General features: G+C 40.0%; 1 protein-coding gene across 5 annotated transcripts in view; it reads right to left on the reverse strand.

Annotated features, from left to right (window-relative positions):
• Positions 1–9,964: 9,964 nt before the first annotated feature.
• Positions 9,965–20,142, reverse strand: part of RIN2 (Ras and Rab interactor 2) — a 247,291-nt gene continuing 237,113 nt past the window's right edge. For 4 of the 5 annotated variants that reach the window (XM_043989609.1, XM_043989610.1, XM_043989607.1 and 1 more), the window contains 3 exons: positions 19,790–19,921; positions 14,672–14,835; positions 9,965–11,830 (listed from right to left, as the gene is read on the reverse strand). In XM_043989609.1, the coding sequence (XP_043845544.1) occupies positions 11,504–11,830; positions 14,672–14,835; positions 19,790–19,921 (623 nt within the window). In that variant the 3' untranslated portion in view covers positions 9,965–11,503. The remainder of the gene's footprint in view (positions 11,831–14,671; positions 14,836–19,789; positions 19,922–20,142) is intronic. The other variant, XM_043989611.1, reaches the window with a different exon arrangement.

Raw genomic sequence — 20,142 nt, forward strand, 5'->3', positions numbered from 1 at the left:
CCTCCTCATCTCATCTCTTTCCTTCCTTGGAGTCTAAGCTAAAAATTCCACTGAATCTTTGAAATATTGTGAAGTTGATAAGGTTTTTGTTCAACCCTACTGAATAGGGCTCTGTTAGAAAGTTTAAAAACACAAATTATTAATAAAACTTTTAAAAGCTCCGAGTCCCCAGGCAATTTTTGGCTATCAGAACACAGAGCCTTTCTGCTACTTAAATTCTTGTAGTCAATTATATTGACTTTTGCCCTCATCCACATACTATCAAAGATACTAATCCAAGATGCAATTAAAATTACTTTATCGAGGAAAAAAACCCTAAAATATAACCACAAAACAAATTAAAAAGAAGGAAACACTTAGTAGTAAACAAGATCATCTGTACACAAGTGGTAATAAAAAGGGGGGGGGGAGGGGCGGTGGGAACCAGACAGTGGATTTACCATTGTTAAGGTAGTTTCTTAAGACAGGCATAGCTCACTCACTCTCTGCTAGATTTTCATAATAGGTAAAAAAGTGAGATGGAAAGGAAAAGGTTCCAGCCAGTACAAAGCTTAGGAATTCTTCAAAGCATTCTCCAACTGGCCCTGTTGCTTGCTACTACTGTGGTTGTCCCTCTCTGTACCCCTTGGAGATTCTTTATGCCTCTTGCAGAACAATTACAAACTGCCTTTGTAGCAGAAAATTCCATGCTCCCATTCTATGATAGTTCTTTCTTTCCCTGGGCTAAGGAAAAACTACAGCTTCCAGGATTTGTAGCAATTTAGCCATCCTTGCATATGTCAGGTAAGGGACCTAACTCATGGTGAAGGGTGGGGGGTGGGGGCGGTGTGTCTGAAAAGAAAATAATTAGAAAGGAGATCATCATGGGTTTCTCTCAAGTGTTCTGCTTCCTTCTCTGATTAGGTTCTAGGGGCTGATCTCATTATCCATGACTTTCTATCAGGAACTAGAATGTTCCATACTCTAGTTATGCGAGATGTCAGGGAGCCTTCTCTCTAGACCAGTGTTTCTCAATCAAAACTATGCCAAGGATAGTAAAATATATACATGGTCTACTGTCATGCCATTTCACTCCTTCTGCTTTAATGTGGTGACTCGGTAGCTCAGAGCATGGGAATTTAGGGTGATGGAGGGAAAATGGGTACATGAAGAACAGAATACAAGAAGTAAGGGTCAGGGGCAGCTAGGTGGCACAGTGGATAAAGCACTGGCCTTGGATTTAGGAGGACCTGAGTTCAAATCCAGCCTCAGACACTTGACACTTACTAGCTGTGTGACCCTGGGCAAGTCACTTAACCCCAATTGCCTCACCAAAAAAAAAAAAAAAAAAGGGCCATTGAGCAGTCAAGATAAGGGAGAGGAGTGTAGCCAATATAGAGGTGATAGCCTGGGGAAAAACTGATGGGTGAAAGGATTGGAAGTCATAGTAAGGATAAAACATAGATTTAGAAGGCAGAAGGGAAAATGGAATGCTAAAAGATTATGATCAGGCAGCTAGGTGGCACAGTGGATAGAGCACCAACCCTGGAGTCAGGAGGACCTGAGTTCAAATCCAACCTTAGACACTTGACAATTACTAGCTGTGTGACCCTAGGCAAGTCACTTAACCCCAATTGCCTCACAACAAAAATAAATTTTAAAAAATTGGGAAACTGGGGTATTTAAGGGAGTATCAATATGCAGATTGAATCCTTTAGTAAGAGGGGAAGAGTTGGGGATGGAAAAAAAAGACTATGAGCTAGGCACTAAGCACTAAAGTTATTGAGGAAGGAATGAGAATGCCCTGTGGGTCAATAGATCATGTCTATCACAATCTGGTCTTGGTGATAAATTTGACCAGCAAAAAGGAGGCGTAGTTGCTAAGTGATGGTAGTACAGAAAGAGTTTGGAAGGAACAGTGGGCAGCATTCTATTGTATGAAGTCCAGTGAGTGGGGAGCTTCCATTATAAAGAGGTTTCTGTGGCATGGTAGGAAAAAGTCCAGAGAGTCAGGAGTACAGGCTGAAGAGAAATGGAAACCAGTTAAGCAAGAGGGTATGAGTGAGGAAAAACAAAAAAGAGGGTATGAGCGAAAGTACAAATAGTCCTGGAAAAGGTGGACAGGGATGCACTGTCATCAGAAGACAAAAGGAGTAACTCCACACATTTTCACCAGCTGTCTCACCTCCTCATCTCTACTTCTTGACTTCCTTGGAGTCTAAGCTAAAATTCCACTATCTACAAGAAGCTCTTCCTGATCCTCCTTAACAATAGTGCCTTCCCTCTGCATTACAGCCAATTTCCCCTGTGCTCATCTTGTTTGAACGTAGTTGTCTGCATGTTGTCTCCCCCAGTAGACTGTGAGAAAATTGAGATCAGGAACTGTTTTTACCTTTCAATCGCCAGTCCTTAGTACAGTGACTGGTACATAGAAGATGCCTTATAAAAGCTCATTGACTTAACTTGAAATGTACTAATTATGGAGTAGGCATTGCAGGGAGCACACAGTAGAAGGGATGATTAGATCCAAAGTGGGATAACAAGAGGGTAGGATTGGATAGGATGAGAGTAAAGGAACAGACATCTGGGGATAGAGAATGGGATTTGCACAGCAGCAACTAGGGGGTTCAGAATCACTGGGATGAGGGGGGTAGGAGGGTTTGGGAGTATATTCATTAAGGAATGAATTGAAGTGGAGTTTCAGTGATTGGAGAAAGGAGGCATGTGATTAGATTGTCAAAGGTCCTCTCTCAGGGGAGGTAGTGAAGTTGTTTCTTGGAGGCACAGGCTTCCTCTCTCCCCCTATAAGCGGGAACCAGTTAAGGCATGGCCTGGGGAATCCAGGCAAAGGAAGAAGGTAGGTTTGGTTGGAGAATATCCCTCGTATGACTGGAGAAGGTCCTGGAGAAGAGACAGAGGACTAAGGAGGGTGACTAGAATCAGACTGGTGTAGAAGAAGGGGGAATGTGGTAAAGGTAGAAACAAGACTTAGTAACTGAACGAATATTTGGGGTAAGAGTTAGAAGTCAAGGATGAAGCTTTGGTAGTAAACAACCTGGGTCACTGGGGAGATTATAATATACCCAGTAGTCTGGGTTCACTACTAAAGCTTCATCTCTTTGTTCAATAATAAGAAGATTCAGAAGAGGGGGAAGGTTTTCAATTTAAGATGCCGATAGGACATTCAGTTCAAAATGTCAAATAAGCAGCTGAAGATGTAGGTGAAACTCAGAAGAGAGACAAGGACTGGCTATATAGATGTTAAAGTCATCTGTATAGAAATGATAGTTGAATCCATAGGAGCCAATGATATCCCTGAGAGATAGAAACAGAGAAATGAGAAAGCCTAGAATAGAGCCTTAGGAAATACCCACAGTCACAGGGTTTAAGAAGGATGAAGAAAGAGTGAAAAGGAGCAGTCAGAAATCCATTTACTTTTTGTACAACTCTAAGTACCCCTTAACTTCAGAGTGGTCTACTGCTTTCAGTCTGCATGATGGAGACTTATTACACATTAAGTAAAAAAAACCCCTCACATTTATTAAGCACCTACTATACCAAGCACTGTACTAATGGCTGGGGATAAAAGGCAGTCTAAAAAGGTCCCTGCTTGGAGCAGCTAGGTAGGTGGCACGGCAGATGAAGCACTGGCCCTGGATTCAGTCAGACCTGAGTTCAAATCCAGCCTCAGACACTTGACACTTAACTAGCTGAAAGAAAGAAAGAAAAGAAAGACAAGCAGAAGATTTGATTCTAGAGATAAAATGGAATCATTGGAATTTGTTGAATGGGGAGGGAAAAGGTAACATTGTCAGGTATTCTCTGTATGAAGATCAATTTTTAAATGAATGGAGGGTGGATCAGAATTGGGAGAGACTTGAGGCAGGGAGACCAATCAGCCGGCTATTGCAATAGTTCAGGGATTAGGGATTGGACTGACATGGTCTCAGTGTCAGAGGAGAGAAGGGGCACAGACGAGAGATGTTATGAAAATAGAAATGATAGAACTTGGCAATTAATTGGATATGGGAAGGTGGTAGAATGAAAAAGGGAGGAGGCAAGCACGACGTCTAAAGTGAGAGGCCTGGATGATTGGGAGGGTGATGGTACCTGCAACAGTAATGGGGAACTTAGCTCTATTTCTTCCAGAAGTCATTCACACACCTGTATCCAAACCTTGACATCTGGGTTTTTGCATCTTTAGCTAACCTATGGTTGGAAGACGGCAGAATCCCATTGTTTGTATTAATTTGTCTTATTTTAATGCAGAACAAAGGCCTCTTAATTCAAGAGTTAAGCTGTTAGATAAAGTTTCCACTTAATAGTCATTGTTTCTTGATGATTCATTTTAATGTGGTGTAGTGACAAAAGGACCCGATTTGATATTAGAGGACTTAGATCCAAACTCCAGTGACTTTGCCCCCTTATTTTTCATGCTGTTCAGTTGTTTCAGCCGTGTGCAACTTTTCATGACCCCATTTGGGGTTTTCTTGGCAAAGATACTGGAGTGGTTTGCCATTTCCTTCTCCAGCTCATTTTACAGATGAGGAAACCGAGGCAAACAGGGTGAAGTCACACACCCAGTAAGTGTCTGAGACCAGATTTGAACTCAGTAATATGAGTCTTCCTGACTGTGGGCCCAGCACGCTGTCCACTTAGTAGCTATGACTTAATTTCCTTCCTAGCGCTTCACTTTTGTTATCTGTATAGAACCATCAGGTAGAGCTGTCTGGCAAAGTTTATAAATTGAAGGTGAAGACCTACTCCTTTCTCTCTTAGGGTACATTCTCTTACCATCCCTCAGCCTGCTTCAACTTCACTCTTAGCCAGACCTGATTATCTTTTAGTGAATGCCTCTACTTCGTTAGTTAGTGCCTCACAGGGACAGGAAACACATCGCGAGCTCCCAAGAAAATAACAAAGAGTAAGGTTCTCTGCCTCTGAGAAACCCTTCCAGCTTTTCTCCAAACTTGAGATACCATCTTAGTCTATTTACTCAAGACTTCTGCATAGTTTAGGGCAAATAATCTCCATTCTCTATCATCTCTGGCTACTTAGCAGTTGGAGTTCTTAATAATAAAAATCACAACTATAAGATTATCTCATTATTTTAGCTGAGGGTTGAGGGAGGGGGGAGAAAATTCCTTCTATCAAGTACTGTCTTTTGCCTTTGTATCACTGGTGCTTAACACAGCTCATGGAACATAGTAAGCATTTAATAAATGCTTATTGACTGATATTTAGAGATTTGTCCTTTATTTCTGCATATCATAATCTGTCATGGGGGATATAGGTGGTGTGAGGGTCCTTAAGTATTCCTCTTTAAAGAATTACACTCAGGGGGCAACTAGGTGGCGCAGTGGATAGAGCACCGGCCCTGGAGTCAGGAGTACCTGAGTTCAAATCCAGCCTTGGACACTTAACACTTACTAGCTGTGTGACCCTGGGCAAGTCACTTAACCCCAATTGCCTCACTAAAAAAAGAAAAAAGAAAGAAAAAAAGAATTACACTCCTGTGGGGCAGCTAGGTGGTGCAGTGAATAAAGCACTGGCCCTGGATTCAGGAGGACCTGTGTTCAAGTCCAGCCTCAGACACTTGACACTTACTAGCTGTGTGACCCTGGGCAAGTCACTTAACCCTCATTTCCCTTCCAAAAAAAAAATTATACTCACACACAATCCAATTAGAATAAAATAGTCTTTTATTTGGGTACTTAGAGAAAGCAATCAAGAGGGAAGTCAAAATCTTAGATACATCTTGCTTATCCAACAGAAGAAAAGCAAAAGCTTGTATAGAGGATGAATGGTGGGGGGGATGGATGGGGTGACCACCTGACTATGGAAAGTTCCCTTTGGGGGTGGGGAAAGCTCCAGTGAGGGGTGGTGGTCCTGGCTTCTGGAGTTATCTCTGTCCTTTGGCACCCATCAGGCAGCAGCCACACCTAATAGGCTTATCTCCCTTACTTTTTAGGTGTATCCATTCTGATAGCTAGTTGGCCAGTTTAAACTTTAATAGTCCCAACTCCCATGTGACATCATTTACTAGCCTTTTCTGATACAGCCCCTCTATAACCAATTAATAATAGATATGAATACATACAAGTTAGCTATAGTTTTTAAAAAAATTTTTTGCTGGGCAATTGGGGTTGTGACTTGCCCAGGGTCACACAGCTAATAAGTGTTAAGTGTCTGAGGTTGGATTTGAACTCAGGTACTCCTGAATTCAGGGCCAGTGCTCCATCCACTGCGCCACCTAGCTGCCCCAAGTTAGGTATATTTTTACCTGAAAAACATCAGGAATTAGGAGTTGCTTAAAAAGAGATGTTTGGAAGTAACTCTCTGTCATCTGCAGTCAGAGGGAGGAGAGGGAGAAGTTAAAGCACTTCCCCAACTTTTTGCAGATCCGAAGGTGGAATAAATAGTTCAACAAGCTTCAGCCACACCCATCAATTTTTTGCTTTTTTAAAAAAAAATATGATTGTTGTGCCTCTGAAGCTGAGCCTGCCAGTCTCTGAACTTGCAGCATGAAATACCTACCCTTTCTCTGATGATTATTGAGCTATGTTCTATAGAGGAAAGCAAATGCTTAGTCCAAATGCCTTGAAAAGAAGAGGAGAAAGAAACGGTGCCGTCCTTTGGCACAATCTCATTTTGGGGGCCTGGTTGTTCCAAATAAACATGGTTCCCATTGAGATATACATTAGATCAAGAAAGCTAATGACTCATAGACTGAAGTCTATCAAAAACAGGACATTCCTTCTTTTTTATGAAGGTTGAGTCGATTTGGCTTAGCTTCTTGGGATCCTAACTTAACTGTTCTCTTGTGAGACAGGTTATCTAGGTAGAAGAGGAGACACCCTCATTATCATTCACTTTTCAGTGGGACCAGAAATCTCTTGCTTGGGTGGAATGGCAAATTCCTTGGGCTTAGCTGTAGAAATGACAGACATGGTCTAGGAAAGGGTGTGTTCTGCGGCCTGGACCTGGAAACAAAAGTTTTGATCATTGACTTGTTATTTTGCCTTTTGTAGAAGAACCACCTGTCTACTGCTGAGTACATCACTTAGAAAGAATATGTCTCCATGCACTCTGGCCAGAGTTTGTCTCCACCTTCCCCAGCATACCAAGAAAACAACATCTAGGACTATAAATCCTCCAATTCATGCCATTGGAATTCAGAGATTTTCAGAGCTGGGAAAGTCTTTTTGAATACCTAGTTATATGTAAAATGAGGAGGTTGGTCCCTTCCAGCTCCCTAAGATTCTATGACCTTCCCTGACCTTCATAAACCTTTGAAATAAGTGCTGTTGTCATACTCATTTACAAATGAGGAAACAGGCTTGAAGAGCTGAAGTTTACACAGATACACAGTTGTTGAGTCTAAAGGCAGATTCTGAACTCATATTCTAACAACCGTATCTCTTAACCAATTATTTTTAATGGAAGTTTATGGGAAAAACCCCAAACACCTACCATATTTCCATGAACTGTTGGAATTTTCCTATGTCTCAGCCAATTGAAATTAATTTTGGATTGTCTAAAATGGGCTGTAGGAGGCTATATTAGTTATTTTTTTCTTTGCGTATGCTTATGTCCATATTTGCAATGTATGTGCATTTATATTAAATATTAAGCAGTATGAAATGTATTTTTGATGTTTAAAATTTCAGATGATTTCTATCAAAAAGTTCTTTTAGGACATTGTCGGGGGTGGTGGTGAGGGCTCAAAAGTTTAGAATTTAATCCTAAAGAAAAGCCATTAGGGTGTGTACCTTCATGATCTTTCTGTACAATTGTTTTAACAGTAATAGAAACAGAAATAGTAACAGAAAGTAGGAGTATCAGGGAAAGTAAAAGAGGTCCTAACTAAAGAAATAATTTTCAACTGTCATTCTATAAATGAACTATAAAATACTGCCAGAAGTAGAGCTATGATACCTTGAAATATTCCTTTAGTATTTGGGGAATTCATATTCTAGAGACTTCTGGCATCATAAAAGGGACAACATGGATCATTTAGGTATTCTTCTCTAGAATAGTGAGAAGTAGAGACAGCCAGGTGGTTCAGTGGAGAGAGCACTGGGCCTGGAAACAGGAAGACTTTTATTCATATCAGGTCTTAGACACCACTTGTGTGCCTCAGTTTCCTCAACTGTAAAATGGGGATAATAATAGCATTTACCTCCCAACGTTGTCCAGAAAAGCACTTAATAAATGTTTATTTCCTTCTTCCCTTGTAGTTGTGTCAGAAGCTTGAAAGAAATGTGGTGGAGGCAAGTTAGCATTTCTATGAATGAAAACATTTACCAGTTGCATTTCCTGACTTTGTTTTCTTGTCTCTCTCAAGTTGTAACTTCCACATCGATACTAAACTGTTTTAAGCAGTTGATGGGGTTTGTTTTTAAACTTCTAGATCCTGAAGGGGTATTATCTGATAATGTATATAGTATCAAAATGTTCTTTTGGTCTGTGTCCAAATTTCATAACTTTTTTTTTTTATATATATTTGGTGATTCACTCTCTTCCTCCACCCTGCATTTATATATATATATATATATATATATATATATATATATATATATATATATATATATTTCACTATCTTTTTATCCCTTCCAAATTTTACTGAAGCCTGTTTCCTGGCAATTTGAGAAGTGAGAAATGTTTGCATGGGGGAAAAAGTGGAGACACATGTTATGTTGTAATTTAAAAAAGGAAACATTGCTCAATGGCAGGCAGATCAAGGAATGGTCTTGTGATGTTTTCTTCTGCTCACATCACGTTCTCCTGTTTTGATCTCTCTATTACATTTTATTATCTGTTTAAGACTCTTCAGGTCAAGTCTTAAAATTCACTAGATAGTTCTTGACAAAATGCTATATTCGAGGCAAAGTATTTCACCTTTTTAAAAAATCTGTAAAACGGGAATACAAATGAGAAAACAATGGTAAACTCTAAATTCCTTTCTAGCTCAAACATTCTGTGATTCTACTTCTCAGCTTCTTTATTTTAATGAATGTTTCCCGAATTGGATTTTTTGAACGTTAAACATGATAAACATTAATTAGAAAAGATGTCATTCCTAATTTGTCCAGAAGAGGGCAGCTCAATGCTGAAATCTCTTAAAAAGAAAAAAAAAGGCCTAAATGTTGCAAATACAGGGTATCCCAAAAACCTTTGTGCAATTCTGAGTTATTAAAGCTTTAAAACTACACTGGAGGAAAAAAAAACTATACTGAAGACTTCTTGGGACACTCTGCTTTAAAAAAAAAAAAAAGCACATAGAATAGGCTTGGGGCCTAGACTTTTCATTTAATTTGATAAATATTAAGTGTAAACACTGTGGAGCATAGAGATATTAATTGGTGTAGAGACAAATGCCCTTCTGAACACGCGCCCTGATTTTGAAATACTGCTAAACCACTTGTTGCTGAAAGATAATAACTGAGCTCATATTGAACTTTCATTAGATTTTTTTTCTCTTGCAGTTCTGACCAGTTTTCAACCATGCTGAGAACTCCCAGGATATAAAGCCCTTCCATTGTTACAGATTGGCAATTAATCCATAATTTAGAGTTGTCTGAGGTACTGAGAGGTTGAGTGATTTGTCTGTGGTCACAAATCTGTCAGAAGAAGGATTTGATCCAGGTCTTTCCAACCCCAAGGATAGCAGCTGTCACCTGACACAGCATACTGCCTCTTACTGCGTGCTGCATTTGGATTTGTCATGATTTTCTATAAGAAAGGAAAGTAATGCAGTGAATAAAATGAGAAATCTTTTTGCATCAAGTTTTCCTTGAGGCCCTTCATTCTATATATTAGTATTTCCCCTTCTATAGACATTCTCATGTATTATCTAACCATGAACATTGGAAAAGATTTCTGATCTGTTACATTTGTCTGTGGCACATAATTATGGGATATTGCTGAAGAAAATGAAGCAACCAACAGAATTATTAAAAAAAAAACAAATTCCACACATAACTATTATACAGTATTAAAATGTATTATGTGCAAAATCCATTCTTTATCATTTACACAAGGGAATACAACACAGAATGTGCTGAGGGTTTCAGATATGTGACAAAACCAATGAAAAAAAAAGTACAGATCCTTCCAAGTAATGGACAGCAACCCATCTTTACACATAGCAGAGCTGTGTTCTTATAAGTACCTGGATTTGTACACTGACAGAAGAACCATAATTTACTGCACTCCTAAACAGGTCATACAAGCACATGAAAATTTAATTTCAATGTATATTTCTGTGACTCAAAAGGATTTGTTCAGTGGCTTTCTACATAGCCCCTTTCCCTTAAACAGCATCAATCAGTATACAATCTTATTTTCAACTCAGCACAATTTGATGCTGTTAGCTTTGATTTACTGGGAGAGAGCATTAGTGTTATCATTGATTTTCTTGGTTGGTTTTTGAAAATTCTTTAAGAAAGTAAATCACATCCAAGACAGATATTGCCAAATCACAATGTATATTTACAGTACTTTAAGCAGACATGATTCTTTCTATCTCCTTCCGGCACATTCTGCAAGAAGCCTGAACCAGCAGACTAACATTCATTCCTAGGTTATGTTCTATACATTCTCCCTCTTCCTTTCTCTACATTCAGTTCTTCCATTATTCCCAGCATCACTTGTTGGCAAAAAAAACAAAAACAAAAACAAAACACACTGTGCATGAACAAAACTCAAGATAACAGTACATCAGATTTATCTATAGGCATTCAGAGGCCAGTGTCAGTGATACAAGTTGCTTAAAGAAACCCAGCAGTCTCTCCTTTTAAAAATTGTCCAAATGTCCAGTTACAGAAAAGAGGGACTTCTTAATGAAATACTCTAAAACCAGCAAGAGATTTATTTTTTTGTATATTAAATGTTAAAAATCACATGCATAATTATAGAATATTTTATAGTTACAAAAATATTTTAAAAACCAACCCTGACAGTTTACCTGCAACTGCTATAAAAATTTCTATGAAATATAAAAACAGAGGCTTTTTATAAAAAAAAATATTAGTTGTAGGAAAGGATGATGCAACCATCCATAGAACTGTGAGAGTTAATTGATGCACTGCATCGGACAGTCTTGTCAAACACCTGCTGGTGAAATCAAGAGAGTACTAGCCTAGACAACAAGTTTATCCAGCATAGACGCATATGCTTAAATAAAAATAAACCTGTCTAAAGGGTAGATATAAAGTAGGCCTCAGGATGCTGTAGAAACCAAGTGTCTGAAGGACACTGAAGTAGAAATTCTAACATTCCAAGAAACTCAGCTCAATTTGCTTGGACACAGTGTGGCTTAAGGTAATCACAGCCATGGCCGCTGTCTGCATATTCACAATAAGCGCTACTCACAGCTTGGCCACCAAGCAAGAGGCTCACAGCTTGGCCACTGAGCAAGAGACTGCAACCTGCCTTTCTGAACCTCAGGCATGTGACTGCCAAGAAAGTGACACTCCCAACAAGAGCTCATGTGCGCTACTGGGAAGGACCCTGCCTCATTCTATGCGGTGGAGACATTTTCTTCTTCATTGTTTGGGAAAATGACTCCATATGGATCACTCTTGATTCTCTTGTAGACAAAGTGAAAGACATGAGGTTGTGGCCGACTGTGCAGTTCAGCCTTGATCTTCTGGGGGTAAGTGTCTTCTGCCAGCTGCTGCCAAGTTTCATCCACGAAAAGAAAGAGACTGTATTCCTGAGGGTCCTCTACTTTAAACTTTTCAGCACAGAGTTGGCACACATCCTCAGTAGTAATATAGGGCCTCACCAATAAAGTCTTTCCTGTGCAACCACTGTTAACCTCCTGGAAGGCAACTCGGAGGTAATTCTGTAACATGAAAAAAGACGACCAGAAACAAAATTAGGACATGGAGACAATATCGAGGGCCCGTTTTCTTGGCTCAAATTGTATGAAGCAGTCATTCATTATCAGACAAAACTATACATCATGGGATGCGAGTGAAATGAATTTTAATTTGTCCAGCTGTGCCTAGGAATGTTCCTTCTACCAGGTGAGCAATGCTTTTGGGAATTTTAGTGTCTGGGGAGAGAAAATATTTCACTGGAAGGAAAGTATTTCTGGGCACACTTACGGCCTCAGTTATTTCGTTCCCACTTCAAAACCTAAATTTGCAAATAATTTGCAATAAACTTAGTGAACCATTTATTTCAAGGCCTTGGTTGGTGCTGGTCTTTTCATTTATCAGACACAGTGCTGAGTTATAGGTCTGGGGACCTATTGCTATGCTGTTACTGCTTCTTTCTTTTTTAAACTTCACTTCCCCAAATTCAAGTGGGGACCTGAGGAAATAGAATTCTGCTTTGTGTATATTATGGTCTAAAGTATCATCTAATGGACAAAGAAGGTCAGTACTAGCTGTTAAATGTCTCTCTGCACACATACACATGCATGCTTAAAAACATATACCCAGTACTTGGTTTTCAATTCCCTCTATCCCTTCCCTCCCCTTCCTTCAAGTCAGCAATAATGAATATTAGAAAATCTTTCAAACACCAAATGTTTATACTTTGAACTTTGAAACATCTCAACGAGCTGAGCACACATTCTCTCCCCTTTGTTACAAAATGTTTTTTAAATTCCCACTGCCACCATCAATTTCTTTCAGCAGTGAAGGCACACAAATCATCAAGTTCAAATTTGGAGATTTAATACTATGTATCATGTGTTTGAAGTTTACTTCAATTTTGTGTTTTGTCAAGTATTATTTAGTTAACTATAAAATGTATGTATGTATATTTTATCCCTTTCAACTTCCTGGGATCCTAAGGTGATAGGAAATTATTTCAAAATTTTCAAAAATGATTAAGTGTATTGGCAAAGACACTTTAAGAAAAATAAGCCCTCTGTGGTGCATGTGTGTGTGTGCGTACACACACACACATACATTTTTATCACTTTCAGCCACAGTGTCTGTAGAGCCAGCCTTTGAGACAAGAAGACCTGGACTCAAGTCTCACTTCTAATCAATACTGACTTTGTGACCTTGGTCAAGTCACTTATCCTGAGTGCCTCAAGTAACTCTCTAAGACCATAAACTGCAGAGATTGTGTGGACCTGGGTAGGGCAAGGAGATTTCTTTATTAGTCATTCTCTTAATCAATGAAATCATAGGTCAGATCAGAGAGAAAAAGAGATTAGTAAATATTTCCTAGTATCACCCAGAATAGTCTGTTAACATATCAATTTAGGGGCAGTTAGGTGGCACAGTGGATAGAGCACTGGCCCTGGATTCAGGAAGACCTGAGTTCAGATTTGACCTCAGACACTTGACACTTACTAGCTGTGTGACCCTGGGCAAGCCAATTAACCCACATTACCCTGAAAAAAAAAAAAAGGGCAGGCTCTTCAGCTTCTCTGATAGACAATTATAGGGAAGAGATAGATATTTAGAGTGGCAGTAAAGGCAGGGAATACACACAGGAGAGAGGGGGAGAAGAGGTAGGGGAGCTTTGCTCTGCTCTTTCTTTTGAAAAACATATGCCCTATAATATGTAATTCCAGGAAGAGAAACATATTGCAAGATCTTGAGTGTGTGTCTAAGTCATCAGATATTTGGAGCATTTTTTTTGAAACCCACAAGGAAAAAGATGCAGCCTTCCTTTTCAAATGCATGTGCCTGTTAAGAAATTTCTCAGAAGATAATTTTGGTATCTAACTTGCTGATCTTGCCTATTAAAGGGGAGTCAACTCTGATCAAAACTGAACTCTTAGCTATTTTAAGAGGGATGGAAGATCTAAAAAAAGAAGGGAAAAAAAGAAGTGGGGTGAGAAGGCAAGGAAACAAGGGGGAAAAATCCTTCTTTCAATTCAGCACAGCTTCATTCCTCAGTATGATTTGGAAGGAGCAAGGAAAAATAACAAATACCACCACCTCAAGGAATTTTAGAATTCAAACTGAACATCAGCAGTACAACCAGCCATTTGTGCATTATGTCTGTGTCTATACCACATTTAAAAGTCGAAAGTAGACCCCCCCCTCTAATTCTTTCAATATCAATTCCTCTCTCCCATTTTAATGTCCATGTTACTAGTTTATTGTTTGTGATGGAAAACTTTAAACTAATCCAAAAGCACAGATACCTCTTGATAATGGAAAATCCTACACTGGAGAGAGAAAACCTGAGGAAGGAGGTGTCTCAGGAATTCCCTAGTCTATTTCCTATCACAGCTGCTGCCACAGCTGTTACTCCTCCAACACCACGGACATATAAGGAAACCAGTCTAAGGTGTGGGAAAGTAAGGTGAGGAGCAATCACAGATGGTTGTCAGCTAAAAGAGAGGAGACTTGATAGAGACCGACCCCCTCCATTATGTGTTGTAGGTGCCTCACCCTCTCAGAGAGTTTGCTCTTCTGCTAGCACCCCCAAGTGAACCAAATTCTGCCTTAGCTTGACTTCATTTTTAAGTGAAGAAAATCCAGTATTTTATTTTTAACAAAGAAGGAAAGAGAGAAGTGAAACTCAAGGAGAGAGGGTAGCTTAAAATACTTCTTCCCTCCTGGGCAACACAACAAAAGCCGGAAACACATGGAATTGACTTTCCAGTGTACTGTGTGAGCCAAGCCCTGATTTAACACTGGCTACCTTCCTAGTGGGCTGAAAAGGAGACGGATAAGTCATCTATTTTCCTTCATCACCAGCCCCATACCTGAAAGTCATCAACAGACGGAATGGTCCTATTCGTTGTTCTCCTCTTATGCCACTGCCTGAGGGTGTCTCTGGTCTCTGAGCTCAGCAGGCGAGCTGCTTGTTCCTCCTGGAAATTCTTTATTAAGGAAAGTGCTCCATAGGCACTGGTCAAGTAATAGCCTCCTGTGAAAGACGACAGTGGATGACTTTTCCAGAGTCCTTGGTAATGAAATGAGTCAAGCTTTTCGATGACAAAAGTACATGAATGCAGTCAACACGAGCTCTCCCATTTCTTCAACAGTTTTTTTTTTCCTCATGCAAATATTCATATAAATTCGGTATAGAGCAGTTTGCTTCTTAGAGAAATTGCATAGCAGAATCACTAGTGACCACACATTTCTCTTGGTCACACAAGCCTCTTTTGGAAGTAGAAATGATAACTTAATTGACTGGTTATGGAATTACATGTTCTCAGAGTTGGAAGGGGCTAGAGAAGGCATCTAGTCTAACCTACTGGTCCTACAGCAATTCCCAATAGGATTTTAAGTTTAATCTGCATTATTATAGTTCTCCATTATTTTAAGTCTAGAAATCAACAAAGCATTAAATCAAGCCTTGATTTGTGACGTTTGCTGATTTCTATTGTGTAAATGTTCACACTGAGCCAGCCAGTCCAAGCTGGCTCCAGCAGAACCCTGCTGTTACCTTATCTAAGAGGCACAATAACAGGGCTTGTGCCCTTCTCTGAACTCTTTATCTTATGATACTCTGCCTGCTTGTTGTATTGTACTGTATTTTACATTAGGTGCTATCTTTTTTATCTGTAGGTATTTAATGAAAGATGGGCTAGATCAAGTATAATCTATATCACAATGCTTGCCTTCTCAAGGGATGGGGGGTGGGAGGGAGAGAGTTTGGAACTCATAATCTTTAAAAATGAATGTGGGGGGGCAGCTAGGTGGCGCAGTGGACAAAGCACCGGCCCTGGATTCAGGAGTACCTGAGTTCAAATTTGGCCACAGACACTTGACACTTACTAGCTGTGTGACCCTGGGCAAGTCACTTAACCCCCTTTGCCCCGCCAAAAAAAAAAAAAAAATGAATGTGGGGGCAGCTAGGTGGTGCAGTGGATAGAGCACTGGCCCTGGATTCAGGAGGACCTGAGTTCAGGTCCAGCCTCAGACACTTAACACTTACTAGCTGTGTGACCCTGGGCAAGTCACTTAATCCCAATTGCCACACCAAAAAAAAAAAAAAGAATGTGAAAAAAAATTTTTTTAATGTAATTGGGAAATATTTAACGGAATAAATAATAAATCTTATTCCCCTGAACTAACTTTACTCTAGACTTCCCTATTCTGGTGATGGCCCCATTATTGTGGTGACCCATGCTCAAAACCTCAGCTATTTTTAAGGTTTTTCTTTCCTGATTCCCTCCCACTCACACTTAATTTGGTCACCAAATCCCATCAATTCTGCCTCCAGAAGCTCTCAAAGCTATTCTTTCTTTTCTGTTCTCAGTTCCCACTACCCTCATTTATGCCCTCATGATCTGTCCTTTCCCCCCACCCCCACCCCAGGGCAATTGGGGTTAAGTGACTTGCCCAGGTCCTCCTGAATCCAGGGTCAGTGCTCTATCCACTGCGCCACCTAGCTGCCCCATGATCTATTTCTTGACAATGTTTTCCCTGGCTCCGTTATCTACAGCCTCCAATCTATCCTACATATTTCAGATTCATCTTCCCAAAGACACAGTAGATTGACTGTCCTGTTCAAAACCTTCCTTGAGCTTCCAGTTGTCTGCCAAATTAAGCTATTCGTACTTTCCAAATGTACCAACCTTCAAGATCCTCCACGGAGGCAGTGGGCTGGGAGTCAGGGAACCTGGGTTCAAATTCCAGTTTGACTACTAGGCTACCTTCACGACCTTTGGGAAGCTACTTAAACTTTCTGGGTCTATTTCCTCATCTCTAAAATGAAGAAGTTGGATGAGATGATCTCTAGGATTTCTTTTAAATCTAACTTCCCACCTTGTACAGGAAGCCTTTCCAGTTCACCTTCCTTCTGCTAATTATTTCCAGTTTATTTTGTATAAAGCTTATTTGTGCACAGTTGTTTGCACGTTATCTTCAACATTAGACAGCGAGCTCCTTGAAGTCAGGGACTGTCTTATACCTTTTTCTTTTCTTTTCTTTTGCATCCGCAGTGCTCAGCACAGTGACTGGTGCAAATAGGTGCCGTTTACTGACTATGTGTCTCCGGCCTACAATTCCACCATTTTTTTTCTATTCTCTTGTACATACCCTGTGTTCTAGTCACACTGGACCCCTTGTCATTCCCTAAGCAAGCTTTCCTGCTTGCTCATGCCATTCCCTAAGCCTAGTATGCTCCTCTTTTCTTCTCTGCCTCCCCATCAAGATACTTCCCCCTCTCAAGTCCCAGCTGAAATGTCACTTCTTCCATGAAGGCAGTCCTGATCCTCTGAGCTGGAAGTGATTTCTCATTTCTCTCTTGCAATACTGGGCATTTCTTTTGGATCATATCCTTCTTTGTATCAGTCACATTTTTTTTAGTACATGTCTTGATAGATCACTTTGGTGCAACACTTTTAAAGTTTATAGCAATTCTGCATGTTAGGTAACACCTTATTTCTACCACTGGGATGAAAGATCTTTAAAGTTGGGGATCCTAACTTATTATCTTACTCCCCACATTTAGAATCTAGCAGAGTGGCATCTACAAGTGGTGTTTAATAAATGCAATCACAGAGCCTGAGTTCTATCTCCTAAAGTGACCAGCATCGTTCCCTGTATGCAGTGGGTGCTGCAGCAACAGAGGATGAATTGGAAGGGCCACATGGTACAGGGCACAAAAGCTCCAGGAGCCCAGAGGATGAAGAAACGAGCGTGTGCTGTAGTAACCAGGAAAGACTTTGTGGAGAGGGGAGAACTTGAATTAGACCTTGATTAGGGTTGTTAGGGTTTAGGGGAAAAAAAAAAGTCTCATCTTTCATTTTGGGGCAGCTAGGTGGTACAGTGGATAGAGCACCGGCCCTGGATTCAGGAGGACCTGAGTTCAAATCTGGCCTCAGACACTTAACACTTACTAGCTGTGTGACCCTGGGCAAGTCACTTAACCCCCACTGCCTCACCAAAAAAAAAAAAAAAATCTCATCTAGGGTTTAGGGAGGTCAAAAGGGTGGAGGGAAGCTGTTTTTCCCTTATGACAACTTAAAAAAAAAACTTCAAAATTTATCTATCCCAGCAACAAAGGGGGATAACATAGCACAAAGGAACTAAGTTTAATGGGCTTAAAAACAAAAGGGTTATAATTTCAGCAAAACTACTACCCTGCCATTAGAATGCATTTAAGAGGGATTTTTTTTTTACATGAAATCTTTTCAATAAAACTTAAGACACGCTTAATCAGCAGGAAAGAACTGTAGTCTGCTGCCCAACAAACTAATGAAAGGGTTAGCTTAGCAATATAAAGATTAGGATGAGTAATTCATGACCGGTGGTCAGCAGCCCAGAGTTCGAAGCTCTATTTTAAAAGGAACCCTTGCTGTGTGCAGTGGCTTCGACTAACTACTCCCATAGTTTAACCAAAATGAATCAGACAGCCAAGGGAGGGGAGAAAAAAGGTAGAAAGATAATTAAATGTTACCAGGAGGAAAGATGGGAGAGACAGACCCCAAATGAACAGGATACACTTTAGTAAGAGCATCCTCTATTTTTCTTCTTCTCTTTCCAATCACTTCAACTCCCAATTTGAATACAGGAATATAAATAACAGACATAAATGTCCTTTAAAAAGAGAATGGCAACTTCCTTAGTGAATTTTTATTTTTTCACATACCACCCACAAATGCACAAGAATCTCACTTGCCAAACAAACATTTTGAAGGCTATGCATTCCACACCTCCCTAATTTGGCACGGGTATTGTAATAATGAAGTGGGGGCAGCTAGGTGGCACAGTGGATAGAGCACCAGCCCTGGAGTCAGGAGTACCTGAGTTCAAATCTAGCCTCAGATACTTAACACTTACTAGCTGTGTGACCTTGGGCAAGTCACTTAACCCCAATTGCCTCACTTAAAAAAAAATAATAATGAAGTGGCAGAAGAAAGGAAATGGAGACATAGCAATTATTGTGTATTTCTTTTAGCCCCTAGAGACAAAGCCACATGGCCTTTTCCTGTCCAACAAGGGAGGGTAAGATGAAAACAGTAAGGGGAAGCCCCTTCACCATTCATCACTGAATTCCTGATTCCAAAATTACAAGTACTATTTGGGGCTGGGAGAGACAGGTGAAAACCATGTCAAGAGGAAGAAAGAGGCTCAGTATTAGCTGGTTCTCCGGTGGGACAGGAACTAAAGATATTTATTACTAAGCCTGACTCAGTACAGGATGACTTCTGGCTCTCATCCTGCTGTTAGGGGTTAGCTGTGGGTGAAGTGAAGTGAAATAATTAGAAGGATGTGGGAGGGGAGGAGTCTCACTGAAACCAAAAACAAAGGCTACTTTACAGCCTCAACTGCTTGAATTTATGAATGTGCTTTGAAGAGTGGGGAGAAGGAGGCACATTTTCTGATGAAGAATATGCTGCTGGCCCTTTTTGACCTGGCCCTTCAATGGCCACTGTTACAAAGAAAACCCTTTTAAAAACCAAAGAGAGGGGCAGCTAGGTGGCACAGTGGATAAAGCACTGGTCCTGGAGTCAGGAGGACCTGAGTTCAAATCTGGCCTCAGACACTTGACACTTACTAGCTGTGTGACCTTGGGCAAGTCACTTAACCCCAATTGCCTCACCAAAAAAAAAGAAAATTAAAAAAAATTTTTTTGGTAGCTGTATTTCAACTTAATTGGTTGCTTTGTAATTCTATTTATTTTATTTTGTGCATTTAAAAACATTATTCTAAGAAAGTGTATATAGGCTTCAGATTATTGAAAGGGTTCATGGCAAAAAATAAAATTAAATACATGTGCTCTAAAATACGATCCTAATTTCTTACTCATTATCAAACCCTGCCATTCTTTGATTTTCTGCAGAGTATTTTCCCTTAATACAAAATATAATAATCTACCATGATTTAAAGAGCACCACCCCCCAATGACTTCATTAACAAGTTTTTACCTTCTCCGTGTAACAATGATGGATCTAACAGCTCCATCATGTACTCAATTTCTGTATCCAGTTCAAGCATATCACATTGTGCTATTACATAGGTCAACACTGGCAAGAAGTCATCTGCACCATACATCCTCCCTAGGATGGGGAAGGAAGACAAAGACAAAATCATTACCAAAGGTCATTTCCCCCTCAAAATGTATATGCTATGTATTGCTTTTAATAGACTAATGTCAATTTCAGGAAATATGCCATTTATGTATGTGGTGGTGGGTGTTTCTGAAATTCTCTGGGATCATTACACCCACACATGTACCCACCTACACATCCCCCAAAACATACATTTTCTATTGCAATCC

This window comes from Dromiciops gliroides, chromosome 2 (genome assembly GCF_019393635.1).
Source record: "Dromiciops gliroides isolate mDroGli1 chromosome 2, mDroGli1.pri, whole genome shotgun sequence".
Lineage (NCBI taxonomy): Eukaryota > Metazoa > Chordata > Mammalia > Microbiotheria > Microbiotheriidae > Dromiciops > Dromiciops gliroides.